Source organism: Phocoena sinus, chromosome 16 (genome assembly GCF_008692025.1).
Source record: "Phocoena sinus isolate mPhoSin1 chromosome 16, mPhoSin1.pri, whole genome shotgun sequence".
Classification (NCBI taxonomy): domain Eukaryota; kingdom Metazoa; phylum Chordata; class Mammalia; order Artiodactyla; family Phocoenidae; genus Phocoena; species Phocoena sinus.
In genome coordinates, this window is record NC_045778.1 from 26,362,588 (window position 1) to 26,385,674 (window position 23,087).

The 23,087-nt window shown below is 35.1% G+C and overlaps 1 protein-coding gene across 5 annotated transcripts in view; it reads left to right on the forward strand.

The window, feature by feature from the left end:
• Positions 1-23,087, forward strand: part of ADK (adenosine kinase) — a 502,519-nt gene that overhangs the window by 350,753 nt on the left and 128,679 nt on the right. For all 5 annotated transcript variants that reach the window (XM_032608840.1, XM_032608839.1, XM_032608837.1 and 2 more), the window contains one exon: positions 3,125-3,295. In XM_032608840.1, the coding sequence (XP_032464731.1) occupies positions 3,125-3,295 (171 nt within the window). The remainder of the gene's footprint in view (positions 1-3,124; positions 3,296-23,087) is intronic.

The following is a 23,087-nucleotide window of genomic DNA, read 5'->3' on the forward strand; positions in this document are numbered from 1 at the left end:
GTCTGTGCACTCTAAGCACAAATCCTAAATTGTTTAAATTTTAAATATTTACTTAAAGAAAAACAAGAAACCATTCAAAAATGGAATTAATTTAAATTGTGAATTTGCCTCAGTTAAAAGCTGATGGTTTTTTGTGTATTCTTTGTAAAATTAAGAATATGGAAGTTCTACTGTCCACATCACAATTCTCTTGTGTTGCATTTTAAAGTAAAACACACATACAACATACACATTTGGAATGAGGCCAGATTTAGACTCTGGGGCATACTGTTCTGTACCTTAAATTACAATCAGATGTATTTTAGCACAGATCAAATTTTCAGTCTGAAGTTGGTGAGAAGCCTAATTATTTGACCAGGTTACTATTTATGTAAACCATTCTATGGCTGTCTGTGGTTAATCCACAGCTGGCAGAATGCTAGCTCTGGGAGGTTTTTATTTCATGCTGAAACAGTTTGGGGAGAAACAGGGAGAGGGGGGAGCTTTAAACTCTCCTCATTAAATGAAAGACTAAAAAGCAAGTACATACATATTACTATGGAGACAAGATGCTATAGAAACTGTTCATTTTAATTCTCCAAGTGACATAAATAGCAAAGCAGCTTGGATGCTCATAGTTTGCAAGTGACATGGTATTTGGTTTAAAAAGTAAGATGAAAACATTAAATGATGTTACCTAAGACTAAGACTTGTTTCCTTTTAGAACAGTTGAATATTGGTAAAGAATTAATGGCTTAGAATTTTTAAATGATGAGAAAATTTTATGTTACTGTGATAGGAGAACGTTTTTATTAGAATTTCATTAGCAGTACTTTAGTAAGAGACAATTATAGTATAAAATTCTCTTAATATTTCAGAATTTGTAAGCGCAAGAAACCCTTCAAAGGTGGATCCCAGTACACATGACTCCTGCCAGAAAATTAATTTTTTAGTGTTCTTTTAATATTCATTTTGAAGTTTGAAAATAATAGAAAAAAAATCTTGTTTCTCTTTAAACTCTTTGAGTTTGCAAGATAGAAGTGGTTAGTCCCTCAGTTACAAGTGAATATTTCAATAGCTCTTTTGTAACTTTTAAAAGAAGTTTCCTTTACACTTTGATGGTTATTTCTAACATAAGGTAGCTCTTCTCCTCTTCTCGTTCCCATTTCCCTACTTCCTCTGGTTCCTTGCTCTAATTATCCTCCCTCTCTTGCTTTTTCATTCTTCTATTTCTCCAGTAGATCCTTCATTGAAGAGCAGAAATGCTTAAACTTTCCCTGTTCTTAAAAACAACTCTCCTACTCCCCTTCTGCCACTAAAATTATCTTTTTGCTCTTTTCTTCTCTGTTATCTACTAAAACTAGGGTAATTATCTCTGGAGTCACTTGAATTCAAACTCCATCACACATAAGCTGTAGGATCTGGGAAACCTTTCTTAACTTTCCTATCTTGCCTTCTTTATTCATAAAAAGAGAATAATAACAGTATCCACCTCATAGGTTTATGTAAGGAAAAAATGATAACTAAGTTGATATACATAGAGCTTTTAGTATAGTGCCTGGATTGTAAGAATTGCTCAGTGAATTTTAGATGATTCTATTATTATTCACTGATAAAACTCCCCAAATAATTTATCTTTACCCTTACTTTCTCACCATTCCTTTTTAAACAACTATCTGTTTTTACCTTCATACCTTAAGTACTTTCTCCTAACCATCAAATCCTGTGATTTTGGCTCAGTCCTTTCCTCTCTACCCATTGATAGCTTCGGTGCCTTTAAGTATCTTCTTAAAGTTTCCCTTGTTGGGTTTCTCTGTCATGGCTTCTGTTCTTCTTGTGTGCCTTCCTCTTGTACTCTACTTTTTTCCTTTCCTCTGTCCCCTGATTTTGGTTCTCCTCTATTCTGTCCTTTGCCCTCTTCTTTTTCTACCTTTTCTTTCTTGGTAATTACAACTCCTCTTTTACCATCACCTTCTTCCATGGCCTTTCTCCTGAGTCCAGCTTTCTGATATATTTGGAAGTCCCTTAACACCTCAAATGTATTATGACCACAACTAAACACTCTCTTTGACGTCTAAGCCAGGTCTTGTTCTGTATTTTTGTATTTTTTTCTTTGTTTTTTGTTTTTTGGCCATGCCACGCAGCATGTGGCATCTTAGTTCCCTGACCAGGGATCAAACCTGTGCCCCCTGCATTGGAAGCACAGAGTCCTAACCACTGGACCACCAGGGAATTCCTGGATTTTTCTATTTCTATTAATAGTAGAACCAGATTTTAAATCTTAGTAATCTTTTGACTCTTTTTTCTTTGTCTCCCACATCTTAAACAATTGCTAAGTCCAGTATGTAATACTCCCAGTATGATTTCCTTTTACAAAGCCGAAAGCAGGCTTTTATTGACTGTTGCTGTCCAGAGTAACCTTCCCTTGAATTCTCCTATTAAGCTTGTTATTCCTTTCTTTCAAGGAAAACTTCATTACCCTTTACTCATCCCCATTCCACCTAATAGACTCCTGAACTGCCACTCAAGGCCCTTCGTGTTCTTAACTCAGCTGGGCTTTCAAACTTTTATCTTCTTTTGCCCTTTGTGTACTCCTTCATTTCCTTGCACATCATCCAAACCAGATTTCCATATAAGCATCCATGTCTTTGCTTATACTTTCTTGCATCTAGAAAGCGTAAATGTATATTTTAAAAGACTTACTAATGTTCAAGATAAATAGTATTTTTAAATATAGCTTTCCTGACAATAAGAATCCAAACTGTTTGTAAGAAGCTGTAAGGATCTAATCTGCCTTCATTACTATTTGTCTGATTTAAAAGTAATTATTGTCCTGAATGAGACCTTTCAAATATTTTTTCTTATGTAGATTCCTAGAATTCTTTCAGTATTGAATATAGAAATCTAATATGAAATAAATAATGTCTTATTCTCTAATGTAATGGCATATATCAAGCATATAGTACTCATGTGATAAACTTTTCTCCTAATCAAATTCTTTTTTCTGCCTTGCATTTTATAATTGTATTTTTAAGGTTTACATTATATAGGCTTTTGTATTTTGTATAGGTTTCTTTTATTCTTACTGAGAGTGACTCTGTGGAGATAGCATTTCTAATTTCCCTTCCCCTTTTTCTTTATCCAGGGTTTTTTTCTCACAGTTTCCCCAGAGTCAGTTTTAAAAGTGGCTCACCATGCTTCTGAAAACAACAGAATTTTCACTTTGAATCTGTCTGCACCATTTATTAGTCAGTTCTACAAGGAATCATTGATGAAAGTTATGCCTTATGTTGACATACTCTTTGGAAATGAGACGGTGAGTAATTTTTTTTTTAAAGTACCTGGTTGTTTTGGTTTCTCTTTGTGTATATGTTTAGAAATATATAAATAAAAACTGTGTACTTGAGAATTAAGTAAAACTGCCTCAGTTTGGACCACTCTAACTCAGTATTTTTAGTATTTCCTTCAGAATATACTAATTTCTTACACAGTAAAAAATTAGTCTTTTAAAGGATTAGGTTATTCAGGTTTATAATTTACATGTAGTAAAATTCACTCTTCTTATACATTTCTGTGAGCTTTTGCAAATGCGTACCTGTCATATGACTGTGACCACAAGCAGGATAAAAAACATTTTCATCACATTTATCAGTCAACCCTTGCCCTCATCCTTAGCCCTTAACATCAACCTCAAATAACCTTAATTAAAAAGAAAATGAGGAGGAGTCTTAACAAAAATAAAAAGCATTGGAGAGCACACAGAAAACTCTTTAATAAGAGCTCACATTTGTAAAACATATGTAAAAAAGATGGAAAGCATTTATAGAACCAGGGAACAATGCTAAAAGTTTGGCAGAGACATTGAAGAATAGAAAAGAATAGAGGCCCAAGAATAATTAGGTTTGCAGAAAATGCTGATGATATCAAAATGGTCTTCATTGTTTAAAAAAACTCCAAAAGTACAGTCAACAGAAAAAGTAACTGGACTTCATCAAAATTAAAAACTTTTGTGCATCAAAGGACACTATCAGGAAAGTGAAAAGACAACCCATGGATGGTAGAAAATATTTGCAAATAATATATCAGTTCAGGGGTTAGTATCCAGAATATATATCTTAACAACTCAAATACATCTCAACAAGAAGAAAACAACCTAATCTATGGGCTTCCCTGGTGGCACAGTGGCTGAGAGTCTGCCTGCCGATGCAGGGGACGCGGGTTCGTGCCCCGGTCTGGGAGGATCCCACGTGCCGCGGAGCGGCTGGGCCCGTGAGCCATGGCCGCTGGGCCTGCGCGTCCGGAGCCTGTGCTCCGCAACGGGAGAGGCCACAGCAGTGAGAGGCCCGCGTACCAAAAAAAATAAAATAAAATAAAATAAATAATAAAAAAAAAAAAAACCTAATCTAAAAATGGTCAAAGGACTTAAATAAATATTTCTTCAAAGAAGATATATCAATACAAAGGGCCAATAAGCATGTGAAAAGATGCTCACCATCAGTAATCATTAGAGAAATGCTTATGAAACCAAAGTAAGATATTACTTGACACCCAGTAGGATGGCTGTTTTCAAAATTAAAAAATGATAAAAAGTACTGGAAAGGATGTGGAGAAATGGGAACTCTTGTGCATAGCTGCTGGGAATGTAAAATGGTGCAGCTGCTGTGGAAAACAATTTGGTGGTTGTTCATAAAGTTAAAAAGAGAATTATTACCATATGATCCAGCAATTTCACTTCTAGGTATAACCAAAAAACCTTCAAAGCAGGGATTCAAATGCTTTTACACCAATGTTTAGCAGCATTATTCACAGTAGCCGCAAGTTGGAAACAAACCAAATGTTCTTCAACAGATGAATAGATAAATAAAATCTGGTATATACATACAATGGAATATCATTCAGCCTTTAAAAGGAATGAATTCTGTTACATGGTACAATATGAATGAATCTTGAAAACATTATGTTAAGTGAAATAAGGCAGATACAAGCAGACACCTATTGGGTTTTCCTGTAAGGATTCCTCTGAAATGAAGCATCTGGAATAGAAAAACTCATAAAGAAGGACAGCAGAATAGTGGTTACTAGGCACTGGGGGAAAAGGGGAGTTGGGAGTTATTTAATGAGTACAAAGCTTCTATTTGGGATGAAAAAAAGTTCTGGAAATGGATAGTGGTGATGATTGCACAACATTGTGAATATATTTAATGTCAGTGAATTTAACACTTAAAATTGTTAAAGTGGTAAAATTTTACTTTATGTATATTTTACCACAATTTAAAAAATTGATTGATTCTACAAATTGGTAAAGTTTGACTAGAACTTAGTACTGTATAGATTATTAAAGAAATTATTTTTCCCTACCTAGAAGAGGAAGTAGTAAAATTACAAGCTACTACCTGATTACAAGTCATGTCAGGATAACTTTTTACTTTTTTTTGTATGATTGCTATTCATATGAATTCAACAGATATGTAGTACCTATTATGGCAGACCAATAAACAGTAGATGTATAGTATATTTGAGATGATTTGTCATAATATGGATTATAGAATAATAAATATTGGATACAGGGCAATTAGATATATTTGATAGTTTACTGAACCAGTCTCAAAAAGTCCTCCGATAAATTAATAGATTTCTAGTGATATGCTTCAGTGTTTGCTCAAGTAAACTATCAGTGATTCAGATAAAGCTGTATTTGTAGATAAGGCAAACGCACAGAATGTAAATAATGCAACACGTTAATAGATACCAAGTAAATTGAATGTCAAAATGAGACTTTAAACAATTTTAATAGTTTGGAAATACCAATTAAGTGATGAAATTTAATGAGGATAAATAAAATGATACCATATTTGATTATAAAAAAGCAAATATGTTATTATGAGCTTTATCTCTTTAATCTCATATTTCATTGTTCTCCTTGAATACTCAAGTAATAATAAACTATCTTCGGTTCTCTAGGAAAACAAGGGACATTTCATTTCTAAATTGCAATGAAGTATGAAATATATTTCTCAGGGAATACATACAGGATTGCTTTGTCCTTCTCCCCGTTTCTCCCTCAAAAGAAAAAACAAAAAAAAAAAAAAAGAAAAAAACAAATCTACTGTGCTTAATATAAATTCTCAAAATGTCAGCACTTAGCTAAAACCAAACACACTTGACTCTTATTTTCTGCCTAGTGCCACTTTCCTTTTCATAGGATTGTGTACTACTAATGATGTTTTAAAGCTTTTCTGATAACCTCAGAAAGTATATTTTAAAAAAAGAAGAAGAACTTGTCCACCAAGGCTATCTCTTCACAGATAATGAAGGACAGTGATCCTTGTAAGACAAGAAATAAATGAGATGAGCCCTATGATTAACCCAACTTAACACTTGAAGAGAATTTCTAGGCCATTGCACAGAGGAGAACCCATGTAGAGCTTGGCAGTCTCTTTGAATTGAAGAGATGGAGCTGGAAGTTCAGGAAGTCTAACAGCTAGCCAGCTGGAGTTTGCAATTCATAGTACCCAAAAGGAAAGAGCTGCATAGAGAGAGAACACAGGAGATTTGCAGAGTCCCACCCAAGTCTTTCAGCTGAGTACTGATCAGCTGTGAGGAAACTAATGAAGGCTGGGAAAAGAACCACCTGAGAAGATACTAGCAAATAATCTTCAGAGTGCACAGAGAGCCTGTAACCATTCTTATTCTACTAGCTAGAGTAGAGAACCTCATAATTCATGAGCTTCAGAGTACTTAGAGCACCACTGGGGCAGAATTAGTCTAGAGTGAGGCTCCTTTTGTCCCTCCTAACAATATTATCCCAATATGCATACAGTGCCTTGTATTGGATTAAAGAAATTCCCTTCTATTCTTAGTAATCTGAGGGCTTTTTATCTGGAATGGATGTTGGATTTTGACATTTTCCCCCTGTGATTTTAGCAAATTCAATCCAGTAATAGGATAATTCATCATGACCAGGACTGTAGGGTTGGTTTACCAATCAATATAATTCACCTTTGTAAAAATAAAAAACATCCCCATCTTAATAGACACAGAAAAAAACCTATGTCAGAATCCAACATGCATTCCTGATAAAAAGCCCTCAGAGTACTAAGAATAGAATGGAACTTCTTCAACCCAATACAGGACATCCACAAAAAATGTACAGCTAATATCATACTTAATGATTAAAAACTGAATACTTTCCTCTAAGATCAGGGACAAAGCAAGGATGTTCACTCTTTCCACTTTTACTCAGCATTGTACTGGAGGTTCTAGTCAGTGCTAATAAGGTATGAAAATCATTGAGATTAGAAAGGAAGAAGAAAAACTGTCTCTGTTACTAAACACCATGATCATCTTTGTAGAAAAATCTTTTGAAATCTACAAAGAGCTATTACAAATAAAAATGAGTTTAGCAAAGTTGTGGGATACAAGATAAACACACAAAAACCAGTTGCATTTCTATATAGTAGCAGCAAACACGCAGAAATTGAAATTTAAATTTACTATTTCCATTACTATGAAAAGATATAACATACTTTGGGATAAATCTAATAAAAGATATACAAAACCTGTATACTGAACACTGTAAAACATTGTTGAGAATAATTAAAGAACTAAGTAAATGGAGAGAGAGGGCATGTGCATGGATTTTAACTCTATTGTGAAGATGTCAGGTCTCAAATTGGTCTTTGGATTCAACATAATTTAATTTAAAATTCCAACAGGTTTTTTGTTTGTTCATTTTCTAGAAGTCAACAAGCATATTCTGAAATTAATATGGAAAAACACTGGACTAAAATAGTCAAACCAACTTTGAAAAAAAAAATCAGAGGACCTACACTACATGGTGTCAGGACTTATAAAGCTACAGTAGTCAATACAGTGTGGCAGTGCCCTAAAGATAGGCAAATAGATCCATGGAACAGAGGAGATAGTACAGAAATAGACCAACTGTTGATTCTTTAAAAAAATTTCAGTAGCAATTCTGTAAATAATAGTCTTTTTAACAAATTATGGTATAGCAATTGAATATCCATATCCAAAAAAGCAAAACTTCAGCCCATACAACATGCAACAACTATTTAGGTGTCCAACATTAAAAAGTATGACCATACGAGATATTTGCATGAGCTGCTAGAACTGTCATACACTGCTGGTGAGAATGCAAAATGGTACAACTACTTTGAAAAATAGTTTTCCAGTTTCTTACACAGTTATATATAACCCACCATATGACCTAGTTGTCCCCCCACAAGAGAAATGAAAGTATGTGTACATATAAACACATACACAAATGCTTGTAGGAACTCTTATTTGTAATATCCAAAGTCTAGAAGCAACTCAGTGTCCATCAACTGGTGACGGGATAAGCAAACTGTGGTATATCTATACACTAGAATATTAGTCCATAAAAGAAATGAAGTATTTATACATGCACCAACATGGATGAATGTCAGAAGATTTATACTGAGTGAAAGATGAGCTGCCAGACAAAAAGTACATTCTGTGTAACTCCATTTAAATTAAATTCTAGAGAATTCAAACTGTAGTGACAGAAAGCAGATTCATGGTTGCCTGGGAAGGAGTTGTGCTGTGAGGCAGTGATCACAAATGGACATAACAAAACTTTTGAAAGTAATGAATGTGTTCCTTATCTTGATTGTGGCTGTAGTTTCAGGACTTTATGCATGTGTCAAAACTTATCTAATTAGATACTTTAATTTGTGCAGATCATTATATGTGAATTATACCATATAAAGCTTTTTTGAAAGAATATGTACTGTGTGATTCCATTTACATAAGTTTAAAAATGGGGAAAATTAGAGTTGTTCATATAAAAAGCTCTAAAGAACCAATGTTAAATGAAGACACGAGGGACTTCCCTGGTGGTCCATAGAAAGTACTGCTGACCTGTGAAAACCACAGGGGGTTGGGTTTCCACCTCTAAAGGCGATAAAAATTCTGCATATAATTTATAGTCGGCTCCCTGTACTCATGGTTCCACTGCACCTGAGGTTCCAACCAACGGCAGATCCTGTAGTTCTGTAGTATTTACTGTTGAAAAAAATCTGCATATAAGTGGACACGTGCAGTTCAAACTGGTGTTGTTCAAAGGTCAACTGTGCTGAGTTTTTGTTAGGTAGTGTTGAAGGTGTTCTTAGCAGTATTGATATTATTCCTCTCTTAAGTTTCACTTAACTAACTTGCTTGAATAACATGTACTCTCCATTCCCTTGATAAAACATAATAAGTAGTGCCAAGTGAATAAGGAAAAACTATTACGCTATTAGGCTGTTCTCTGATAGACCAACTTCTCTTCCTACAAATTTGCTTTTAATGATTATATAATCTGATAAAATAGAATAGAGTGCAAATAGAGTGAGAATTAGTTTAATGAATTAAGTTTGGGTACAAAACTCAGTAAAGACAAATTGCTTTAAAAAGTTGTTCTTGGGGCTTCCCTGGTGGCGCAGTGGTTGAGAGTCCGCCTGCCGATGCAGGGGACGCGGGTTCGTGCCCCAGTCTGGGAGGATCCCACGTGCCGCGGAGCGGCTGGGCCCGTGAGCCATGGCCGGTGAGCCTGCGTGTCCGGACCCTGTGCTCCGCAACAGGAGAGGCCACAACAGTGAGAGGCCCGCGTACCGCAAAAAAAAAAAAAAAAAAAAAGTTGTTCTTGAATTAGGTGTGGGCATGAAAAGTTTTAAAGATTAAAGGAAGAAGAACCTATAAATAGCTGCACTCAGGAGTACTCCATAGAAGTCTTCAAGTTTTGACTCTCCTTTAAAGAAACTAAAAGTGAAATTCATAAACCATGAATTATGGATCTGATTCTATAAGAAAGGCTCTAGAATATCAGTCAGCATACACACATTAAAAGTCTTGACCCTACTTTAAATATTAGCAAATGATATATCATTATATATTAATAAAATGTTTATAGACTTTTTAAACTAAATTTTTAAAATTTAATCAGTTTGCTGATTTATTAGCTAACTACTGTTCCTTCCATTTCCTTATACGTAAAGTGAAGGATTTGTGTAGAAATACTAGAAGATCTTTTAAATTTTTTGTTAGAGCCTAAAAATGTTTTTTACAAAAACTGTGGATTCATTTTTCTCAGATGTTCTAATAGTCACTAACACTGACCAATTTTACTATAAATCAGCAAGTCCTTGTTCTGAAATCTAGAATAATATAATCCCAAACATTAATTTTAGATAATTATTCTTTTTTTTTTTTTTTAATATCCAGCTCTTTTTTTTTTTTTTTAGATGTTGGGGGTAGGAGTTTAGTAATTTATTTATTTATTTTTGCTGTGTTGGGTCTTCGTTTCATTGCGAGGGCTTTCTCTGTTTGTGGCAAGTGGGGGCCACTCTTCATCACGGTGCGCGGGCCTCTCACTATCGCGGCCTCTCTTGTTGCGGAGCACAGACGCGCAGGCTCAGTAGTTGTGGCTCACGGGCCTAGTCGCTCCGCAGCATGTGGGATCTTCCCAGACCAGGGCTCAAACCCGTGTTCCCTGCATTAGCAGGCAGATTCTCAACCACTGCGCGACCAGGGAAGCCCGATAGTTATTCTTTTCATTGTTAACAGGCTCAACTGTAATGCCTTACAAGCTAGATTTTTTTTTCTCTTCTTTCACCCCTACTGTTTCTTTTCTCTGTTTGATTTGCCCAGGGAAAAGGGTATTCTTCTCTAAGGAATATCTGAAAATATTTGGTTGAGCTCAATCTGAAACAAAATAGAAGTATTCACAGGAATACCGATACTCCATTAATATGATAAAAACAAAGTATAAATTATTAACTGATGTAATTTACTTTTTTCTTTCATCACAGTAAAAAATATATAACAAAATTTACTATTTTTGAGTGTACAATTCATCGGCTTTAAGTACACTGACAGTGTTGTGCAACCATCACCACTGTCTATTCACAGAACTTTTTTATCTTTCCAGAACAGTAGCTTTGTACCCATTCAACAATAACTGCTAATTTCCCTTTCCCCCCAGTGCCTGATAACCACTATTTTACTGGCTTTCTCTATGAATTTGCCTATTCTAGGTACCTCAAAAAGTACCATCACACAATAGTTGTTTGTCTGGCTTATTTCACTGAAGATAATGTTTTCAAGGTTCATCCATGTTGTAGCATGTATCAGAGTTTCCCCTTTGTATATCCATTCATCCATTGATGGATATTCAGTTTGTTTTTACCTTTGACTTTTGTTAATAATGCTGCTGCTGCTGGTATACAAGTATCTGTTCAAGTCCCTGCTTTCAGGTTTTTTGGGTATGTAGAAGTGGAATTGCTGGATCATATGGTAATAATCCTCTTTTTAACTTTTTGAGGAACCACCAAATTGTTTTCCACAGCAGCTGCACCATTTTACAATTCCCACCAGCAATGCACAAGGGTTCCTATTTCTCTACATCCTTGCTAACACTTGCTATTTTCCTTTTTTTTGGCAATAACCATCCTAAGGGGTGTAATATAGCATCTCATTCTGATTTTGATTTGTGTGACTTGCTTTTAACTGAGATTCAGAAACGCATAGTGATAAATTTTCATGTTGGCTCAATTAAAAATTCTTGGTAACCTGTTAAATTGCATTTTATAATTTTAAACTACACATCTGAATTTATTGGTTGTCCTTGTTAAGGTAGTTTTGAAACTACCATAATATATAAATTATTTAAATGTTACATTGTATTTTTAATTTCTTTCTGACATCTTCAAAGTTTAAAGCATTTCCCTTCTGCGACAACCATTTGTTACCTAGACAACCATTTGTTACCTAGACTCAGCTTAAAAAAGGACATTCTACATGCAGGTAATTATATTCATTGATGCCTGCTAATGCAGTCTGCTTTGTAGTCATAATCTAGCAGTACATGACTAAAGAACTTGATTTTTCTTGGTTTTCATTTTTATTAAGAACTTTTTTTGAATAGTGTCATCTTGCAAATGGTTCTTAAGAGTAATACTTTTCAAGGCTCCATAATGGCTAGATAATTAACCTGCCAGGATTAAGTACACTCAACTTTGCTTCAGGATACTTAACTCTCAAACAAGGTCAATTATCTCATGATAATAACTGCTTTGTCAAGAGTTACCACTTAATTCCACAGTGAAACGTCACATTACCAGTACAATGCGCTTTTAAGATAAAGTTTAAACAGTAAAATACAGCTTGAAAATTGGGCAGAAGAATTCGGTTTATTTAATTCATACATATTAAGAATGCTACATTTTAGATAAAACTCTCCCACATAGACCTAGTGTTTGAATCTCACAGACGGTTTCTGTTTATAAAGATTATGTTTATAATCTGTTTCATCCCTCCTTCTACTGGCATTATTCCCACATTGTACATTTTCTTGCAGGGAAATCCATTTTAAACCTATTGATCCTACAGAGGATTCAGTATGTTAAAAACCTCTAGTGCAGACTAGGAAAATTGAAATTACGGTCTCTTTCCTAAGCGATGATTTAACTTTTTAAAAAAATATCTACCGTATCAATGAATGAATTACAAAGCAATATACAAAATTCTGCAATTTTGTTGTTGTTGTTTCTGTTGTGGCTGAGTAGCTCTTAAATCATATTAGTATAGTGATGTATAGCCAAAAACAGGAAAGCTACATGATGCATCGGGACATCCTGAAAGAAACGTATAATTGGCTTTAATTACTTGAATCCATGTTTTCTAAACCTGAGTAATGGCTGTGTCTCCTTATAAGTAAACCCTGATCATCTTTTTACTAAAGCAGATGGATTAGGTTAACTTTTTCTTCTTTTATATAGTTTGCTGGGAGAGGAGGGGGACATTTATTGATATTTATTGTTTACACTCTTAAATCCTTAATCTTTCTAATAGCCGTTGATTCTTTTTAAAATAACAAAAATTAATAATTGGAAAACAGCAATAGTGCTTTAATTGTAAATAACCTTTGGTAAACTCTGTCTTATCTGAAATAGTCTGTCAGTGTCTATACAAAGATGTAATTTGCTGTTTCACTATGAAAATCTGTATAAATCTTTAAATTATGTGCACCAAATATAATAAGTGCTATGAATGCATACATCTTCGTTCAGATAGTCTCTCTTTAGTTAGGAGACTTACTGTTCTTTATAAAGGTATTATTTTTAATTATGGGAAAAACTTCCTTTCTCTCTCAAGTCTGTACATTTTATCCTCAGGGAATTCCTTTTTGAATTGTTACATCTTTTTGCTAAATCTAATTCCTTAGGATACATGATTTCCAAACATTTTCAGAGAGGCAGGCTGTCACCAGATCCATATTCTGACAGTAGAAGAGATGGTCTTTTCTTTCCTCATATCAAGGTGTTTCCAACATGAATGTAGGGAATAGGGCTATACCTAAAATGGTAATTCTACCCTTGTAATTATACAAAAGTGCCTAGTTTCTTCCAAGGAAAGATGGAAGTCACCTTCCTGAGACTCTTCTTATAGATCTTTCCATTCCTCTCTCTTTACTATAAGCAAACAAAGTGAGAGGAGCCTATGTTACAGATAAAAATCTAAGGTTGTTATAAGATCAGTCCAGGAAAGTAGGAAATGATGTTTCAGAGAAGATACGTAACCCCTTCAAAAAAATTCAAACTTATGGTGCTCATATAAAATTCTGATGTATTTTCTGCTAAGGATAATGAAATTTCAATTAAGATAGGGCTGTGGCATTGTAAGATTGCTGCTTATCTCCTGGATTCAACTTTCTCCTTTGGGTCTTTCTGATATATTTTGCTCACCTGGAAAAAAAAAAAAATGAGATTCACTGTAGCACAAGGGAGTCTTCTAATGTCAGTGGCATGTTGTAAAGATGTGCTGTGAGAAGGATTTGGAAAGAGCCAAAGACTATTTAACTATAAGCTTTGTGTGTCTCTTCCTTCCTTTCTACTTAACTGTCTCCTTTTCTCTTTCCTTTCTCTCAGTCCCCACCAACATACCCTTCCTTTCTTATTCCTTCATCTCCCTCCCCTTACCAAGCTACATTGCCTCTAAAGATGAAAGGTTTTCAAATCATTCCCAAACTCATCATTGGTTTTTAAAAAAAAAAAACCCTGTAATTTCAAATGGTTTGAATTGCTATGGAGATAATCATATTTTATGCAGATGTCTTTCTGTGTTATTCAGTATTTCAATTACTTTTTTTATTTGAATGTTTTAGATACTGTACTATAAATTTGTGACTATTTTAGTATTATTTGTCTAGTATGCCATGATATAAAGGTAATGAGTTAATATTTAAACTTCCTATTTAATGAATTTTAAAATTTTCTTATTACTAAAATTATAATGAAATTGACTTATGCTTGTAAATACAAACTAAATTTATATGACAGAAGAAGGATACCAGGACTATATTTAGAAAATCCGTTTTTTGACTCAGCTTGAATTTTTCTGTGCCTTTCTTCTTTGACATTAGGAGGATAATTGGCAAATTTTAAATAGGTTTTATAGATTAGTTAATAGTATTTTATCAACAGTAATTTCCTAGCTTAGATGATTCTAAAATAGTTATGTAAATGTCCACATTTGGAATGCTCCTAACCTCCTTTTTCTGATCCAGATCCAATCCAGGGTCTCAGTTATCATTTACTTACCATGTTTCCTTAGTTTCTTTAATCTGGAGCAATTTCTTAGTATTTCTTTGTCTTTTATGATTATTACACTTTTGAAAAGTACAGGCCAGTTATTTTGTATTGTATGGAAGGTCCTTCGATGTAGGATTAACTGATATGTTTTCATAATTCTTTTTGAGAAGAATACCTCAAAATGCTGTTGTCTTTTTTCATACATTATATCAAGATATCAGCTTGTCTCATTACTGATGATATTGACATTGATCACTTGGTTAAGAAGATGTTGATCCAGTGTACGCACTTTAAAGTTACCATTTTTCCCTTTTAATTTAATTAATAATTATCTTGGGAAATATTTACAAGAGATTATGTACATATTTTGTGTTTTCAATGTACTTTCACCCACTACTTTTAGCCTTCATTGATAATTCTTGCCTCCAGCACTTACTGCGTGTTTACCAAGTGGTGATTTTTCTATTCCCATCATTTCTTCTACATTATAAAAAATATTTATTTTTTATTATTATTTTCTTATTTTTTGGCTGCATTGCATCTTAGTTGTGGCACACGGCCTCTTCGTTGCAGTGCACAGACTTCTCTCTAGTTGTGGTGCTTGGGCTCCAGAGTGTGTGGGCTTTGTAGTTGCAGCACGTGGGCTCTCTAGTTGTGGTGCTGGGCTCAGTAGTTGTGGTGTGTGGGCTTAGTTGCCCCACAGCACGTGGGATCTTAGTTCCCCAACCAGGGATCGAACCGGCGTCCCCTGCATTGCAAGATGGATTCTTAGCCACCAGACCACCAGGCAAGTCCCTCTTACATTTATTAATTGGAATTCTGTGTAAGGAAGAAATGCTCCCTGTCCACTTATTAATTTATTTGTTTATATCAGTATATAGATATTTATTCTATGGGCTATAATCCTTTTAAAATCATTACTTGTTTCTCCATTTATCTCAGTTTTGGCCATTAGGAGCTCCCTCATCTTGGCTCCTCTGTTCTTTTGATACGCCCTGATTAATTTTTTAGCACTTCTTTACTTTCTGGCACCACAAGTTGTTCCAAGTTCATATTGTATTTTTGCCTGTCTCAGCCCTGGAATCATCTGTTTCTTCGTAGAGTTCTGGTTCCTTGAAGACTGGTTTATTAGAAATTGTACTTAGAAACCAAGAGCTGGGAACTAGGTGTGCTCAGTGCTACTGGGTATCTTCTGGGCCCTCTCAGCAAACAGACCTAAGAAATATATGTGTGTGTGTGTGTGTATATATATATATATATATGTATATACACACACACACATGCACACTTTTATATTTGTCTGTCTACCTACCTACCTACCTACCTACCTACCTAACTAGCTATATTTGTATTAAAAATCATGAGGCTGAAAGGAAAACTCAGATTGCAATCCAGCATCACAAGGTTAAATCTAAACTTTCTTCTTTCCTTATTCATATTTCCTTTCCTTGGCAGTAAGACCTGGCTTTCATTATCTGCAATTTAATGACTCATTTGCTCAAATCTAAAATACCTATAGTTTCAGAATTGCAAAAACACCCTTAGGAGAAGGTTGAGTGTATTTTGTATGCGGGAGGGACATGAATTAGGGGCTAGAAGACGGACTATGATAGACATCCTATAAAATATAGGATTTCTATATTTGATCCCTTTGATCCCTTTCTACTGGTATTTATGACCTCATGTAGTGTTCTCTTTTTGACTGTGGGGCTGGAGCTAGTAACTTATAACAAATAGAATATGGCAAAATTGATGACATGTCATTTCCAAAACTAGATTACAAAAGTTCTATGACTTCTGTCTCATTTTCCCTCTCTTGCTCACTTTCTCTTGAAGCCCCCATATTTTTTTTTTTAAGAGTTTTTGATGGTGGACCATTTTTAAAGTCTTTATTGAATTTGTTACAGTGTTGCTTCTGTTTTATGTTTTGGTTTTTTGGCCCCGAGGCATGTGGGATCTTAGCTCCCTGACCAGGGATCAAACCCACACCCCTTGCATTGGAAGGTGAAGTCTTAATCACTGGACCACCAGGGAAGTCCCTGGAGCCTTCACTCTTGGGAAAGCAAGCTGCCATGCTTTGAGTTACCCAAAAGAGAGACTCATATGTCAAGAACTGATGTCCCCAAATCAGTAGCCAATGAGGACCTGAGAGTTACATGAATGAGCATAAATGAACTTGGAAGAAAATGTTCCCTTAGGGCTTCCCTGGTGGCGCAGTGGTTGAGAATCTGCCTGCTAATGCAGGGGACACGGGTTCGAGCCCTGGTCTGGGAGGATCCCACATGCCGCGGAGCAACTAGCTCCGTGAGCCACAACTACTGAGCCTGCGCGTCTGGAGCCTGTGCTCCGCAACAAGAGAGGCCGCCATAGTGAGAGGCCCGCGCACCGCGATGAAGAGTGGCCCCCGCTTGCCACAACTAGAGAAAGCCCTCGCACAGAAACGAAGACCCAACACAGCCAAAAATAAATTAATTAATTAAAACTCCTACCCCCAACAACAAAAAAAAAAAAAAAATGTTCCCTTAATCAAACATAGGATGACTGCAGCCCTGCCCTATACTTTGTTAGCAGCCTTGTGAAAGACCTTGATTAAGAGGCACCTAACAAAACCATGCCTAGATTCCTGATCTCTAGAAACTATGAGATAATAAATGTTTGTTGTTTTAACTCACTAAGTTTTGGAGTAATTTGTCATGCAATAATAGGTAACTAATACTTGCTGAGAAAAACATATTTATGAACTAGAATTCAGTATTTGTGTACAGTTTTTTTTTAAGCCTATGACACATTTACATGGTTCTAAACATAAGAACTATACAAAAAAATTTCCTCAGAAGTGTCCCAGGACCTCTTCTCTCTCTGCTTCTTTCTTCCTTTGTTTCTTCCCACCTACCCTGTAGATAATCTGATTCACATTCCTATATTTCTCTTAGCACAGATTACCAGCAGAATGTATATTTTTTCATATCTCCTTCTTTGTTACATGAAATATAGCACACTGTAGGTTCTCTTTGCACTTACTTTTTGTTTTTTGGGTTTTTTGTTTGTTTTGCTTAAATATATCTTAGAAATGTTTGTTTGTTTGTTTTGCTTAAATATATCTTAGAATTCATTCCATAAAAGCTCATAGAGATCTTTCTCACCTTTTTCATAGCTGTATTTACCCAACTATGTGAATGTACCATAGTTTATTCAATCACCCTCTTGTTATGGACATGTAGGTTATTTACAGTATTTTGCAGTTAAAAACAATCTTTCAATAAATAACCTTGTGCATGCATGTTTTTATGTTGTTAGAGGTATTTCTTCAGAGTAACTTCCTAGAGGAGGGATTGTTGGGTCACAGAATAAGTGCATGTGTAGTTTTGTTAGATACTGCCAAATTCCTCTCCAGGAAAGATACAGCAGCAGTATATGTGAATGCTTTCATTCCCAACAGCAGTATATGTGAATTTTTTTCTAATGGGGTTATTTTAATGTTTGGATATTAACTATTCTTAAGGCACTGCCAACAAATAGAATTCATTAGAAGTGTCAAATTCTAGCCTTATTTCAAAAACTTGATTGCTGCAAGAATTAAACTGAATTAAGACTATAACATGATTCAGCACCTATTAGCCAATTCATTTTAGCACAGGAAAAATAATCTAAAAAATTTAAAAAGTGATCATTTTTTAAGGTATAGACTGTAAAGACTTCCATCTCATTTTTGCTTGTTTGTCTAAAATCATTCAATGAATATGAATGAATCCTCATCATATAGTTTTATTTTCTGATCATATATATATATATTTTTTTTTTTTTTTTTGCGGTACGCGGGCCTCTCACTGTTGTGGCCTCTCCCGTTGTGGAGCACAGGCTACGGATGCGCAGGCTCAGCGGCCATGGCTCACGGGCCCAGCCGCTCCGTGGCATGTGGGATCCTCCCAGACCGGGGCACGAACACGTGTCCCCTGCATTGGCAGGCGGACTCTCAGCCACAGCGCCACCAGGGAAGCCCCTGATCCTATATTTTTATCCAGTGTATTTTTATCCTATTATTTCTCCTACAAATCCCTCTTTCTCCTGCACTACCTAACTACTCATGTTTTCCAGAATGCACCATATTTATTTTTGCCTTCATGTCTTTTCATATTCTAATCCTTCTGTCTTTATCCTTACCCCTCTCCAACTCTGTCTGGCTATCTTCTACTTGTCCATTATATCTCAGTTCATATATTGCTTCCCTCACCTCCTCTCCTTCTCCTCCCCTTCCCCCCCTCATTCACTTAGTCATTTTTTATATTTGATTTTTTGATATTTTGTGTGTAATTATAAGACTTTTTTCTTAACACTTACATTGTTTAGTAATTACTTGTTAATGTATTTTCTCTTACACTAATGTGTTCCTTCACAGCAGACTTCCATGCAGTATTATAGTCCTACTGCCTAACAAATAATATGTATTTATTAAACATTCAATAAATGAATGAATGAGTTTTTTCCTTTGCTGGGAGATTGAACCTTTGCAAATTACAGAGAATAGTTGTCTTTTTAAATATGATTGTCCTGCTTAATTACCACTTTTGATCTTAGAAAGATTTAGGATTTAAAATTTGATCTTAAATCTGAATCCACCAAACTAAACTTTGTAACTATTTTAGACTGTATGTAACACATTTAAAATATTTTTAGATAATATAATATTATCCTTCAGTTTGACCACGATTTATTGAGAGCATATTCTATATCAGGCACTATGTTCTATATCTGTATTCTAAAATCTTTTTAGAATGTTAACACTGCTGTTACACAGTCACTAACTTATCACCATCTTTTTCCTCTCAACTTTTTTCAAAATAAGAATCTGCAATGTGTTTTCACGTATGGAGTTCAGGTCTGGCTTAGAGGTCCCAGTTCATATGAATCGTTTTAAGAGCCTCAATTTTGTGGTAAACTTGTACTAATTTCACAAGCCCGGGGGACCCTGGTTTCCACCAAAAGTATTTTGTCAGCCCTCTTACTCTCTGGTCTCAATCCATACTGTAGAGAAGGGAGACTAGGGAACTGAAACTTCAGCTCCCTCTTTTCACATTTTGCTATCTAGAAAACAGAAGATTTAAACCTGTCATCTTTTCCTATAGTCAAGAGATGATTGGTTCCTCCTATTTTCAATTCCTTTTCCGAGGAAGGGTGTGCTAATGTTCTTTCTAAAATATGAATGCTCATGGGATTGATGTTAGATATTTTTAAGCCAAATAGGTATGCTGTCCCCATGACTGTTGTTATAATGTTAAATTACTATTCCTTTTGAACATTATAATGAATAATACGTTTTGAGAGGTTATGTGTGTTTTTAGTAACTGACCTGAATAAAACTAAATATTAAGCATGGAAATATTAGTTAATAGAGTGGATGTTAGTACTAATTTATTCATGTTACTACTAATTATTCATATTAAATTAGAATTCTTAATTTCACAAATAGAGTTCTTTTTTACACCATCAAGCCAACTAGGGTTCATAGTTTGTACAAAATTAATTTTTTACAACATGGGGAAACACACGTTTTTCTCTCAGCATGGTATTAATTTAAAAATGACCTCTTCAAGCAGAAGCAAGATGAACTACAATCCTGCAGCCTGTGGAACAAAAACCGCATTCACAGAATGATAGACAAGATGAAAAGGCAGAGGGCTATGTACCAGATGAAGGAACAAGATAAAATCTGAGAAAAACAGCTAAATGAAGTGGAGATAGGTAACCTTCCAAAAAAGAATTCAGAATAATGATAGTGAACATGAATCCAGGACCTCGGAAAAAGAATAGAAGCAAAGATCGAGAAGATGTAAGAAATGTTTAACAAAGACCTAGAAGAATTAAAGAACAACAAACAGATGAACAATACAGTAGCTGAAATGAAAACTACACTAGAGGAAATCAGTAGCAGAATAACTGAGGCAGAAGAACGGATAAGTGACCTGGAAGACAGAGTGGTGGAATTCACTGCGGCAGAACAGAATAAAGAAAAAAGAGTGAAAAGAAATGAAGACAGCCTAAGAGACCTCTGGGACAACATTAAATGTAACAACATTCACATTATAGTGGTCTGAGAAGAAGAGAGAGAGAAAGGACGTGAGAAAATATTTGAAGAGATTATAGTCGAAAACTTCCCTAACATGGGAAAGGAAATCGCCACCCAAGTCCAGGAAGTGCAGAGAGCCCCAGGCAGGATAAACCCAAGGAGAAACATGCTGACACAGATAATAATCAAATTGACAAAAAGTAAAGACAAAGAAGAATTATTGAAAGCAGCAATGAAAAAAATGGCAAATAACATACGAGGGAACTCCCATAGCTTAACAGCTGATTTCTCAACAGAAACTCTACAAACCAGAAGGGAGTGGCGTGACATATTTAAAGTGATGAAAGAGTGGAACCTAAAACCAAGATTACTCTACCCAGCAAGGATCTCATTCAGATTTGATGGAGAAATCAAAAGCTTTACAGACAAGCAAAAGCTAAGAGAATTCAGCACCACCAAACCAGCTCTACAACAAATGCTAAAGGAACTTCTCTAAGTGGGAAACACAAGAGAAGAAAAGGACCTACAAAACCAAACCCAAAACAATTAAGAAAATGGTCATAGGAACATACATATCAATAATTACCTTAAACGTGAATGGATTAAATGCTCCAGCCAAAAGACACAGGCTCACTGAATGGATACAAAAACAAGACCCATATATATGCTGTCTACAAGAGACCCACTTCAGACCTAGGGACACATACAGACTGAAAGTGAGGGGATATAAAAAGATATTCCATGCAAACGGAAATCAAAAGAAGCTGGAGTAGCAATACTCATATCAGATAAAATAGACTTTAAAATAAAGAATGTTACAAGAGACAAAGAAGGACATTACATAATGATCAAGGGATCAATCCAAGAAGAAAATATAACAATTATAAATATATATGCACCCAACATAGGAGCACCTCAAACATAAGGCAACTGCTAACAGCTATAAAAGAGGAAATTAACAGTAACACGATAGTAGTGGGGGACTTTAACACCCCACTTAAACCAATGGACAGACCATCCAAACAGAAAATTACTAAGGAAACAAAAGCTTTAAATGACACAGTAGACCAGATAGATTTAATTGATATTTATAGGACATTCCATCCAAAAACAACAGATTACACTTTCTTCTCAAGTGCACACGGAACATTCTCCAGGAGAGATCACATCTTGGGTCACAAATCAAGCCTCAGTAAATTGAAGAAAATTGAATCATATCAACCAACTTTTCTGACCACAGTGCTATGAGATTAGAAATCAGTTACAGGGGGAAAAAAAAGTAAAAAGCACAACCACATGGAGGCTAAAAAATGCGTTACTAAATAACCAAGAGATCACTGAAAAAATCAAAGAGGAAATCAAAAAATACCTAGAGAAAATGACAATGAAAACATGACGATCCAAAACCTATGGGATGCAGCAAAAGCAGTTCTAAGAGGGAAGTTTATAGCTATACAAGCCTACCTCAAGAAACAAGAAAAATCTTAAATAAACAATCTAACCTTACACCTAAAGAAACTAGAGAAAGAAGAACAAACAAAACCCAAAGTTAGCAGGAGAGAAATCATAAAGATCAGAGCAGAAATAAATGAAATAGAAACAAAGAAAACAATAGCAAAGATCAATAAAACTCAAAGCTGGTTCTTTGAGAAGTTAAACAAATTTCATAAACCATTAACCAGACTCATCAAGAAAAAGAGGGAGAGGACCCAAGTCAATAAAATTAGAAATGAAAAGGAAGTTACAACCGACACCACAGAGATACAAAGCATCCTAAGAGACTACTACAGGCAACTCTATGCCAATAAAATGGACAAGCTGGAAGAAACGGACAAATTCTTAGAAAGGTATAACTTTCCAAGACTGAACCAGAAAGAAATAGAAAATATGAAGAGACCAATCACAAGTAATGAAATTGAAACTGTGATTAAACATCTTCCAACAAACAAAAGTCCAGGACCAGATGGCTTCACAGGTGAATTCTATCAAACATTTAGAGAAGAGTTAACCCCCACCCTTCTCAAACTCTTCCAAAAAATTGCAGAGGAAGGAACACTCCCAAACTCATTCTATGAGGCCACCATCACCCTGATACCAAAACCAGACAAAGATACTACAAATAAAGAAAATTACAGACCAATATCACTGATGAATATAGATGCAAAAATCCTCAACAAAATACTAGCAAACAGAATCCAACAGCACACTGAAAGGATCATGCACCATGATCAAACAGGATTTATCCCAGGGATGCAAGGATTCTTCAGTATATGCAAGTCAATCAATGTGATACGCTATATTAACAAATTAAAGGAGAAAAACAATATGATCATCTCAATAGATGCAGAAAAAGCTTTTGACAAAATTCAACACCATTTATGATAAAAACTCTCCAGAAAGTGGGCATAGAGGGAACCTACCTCAACATAACAAAG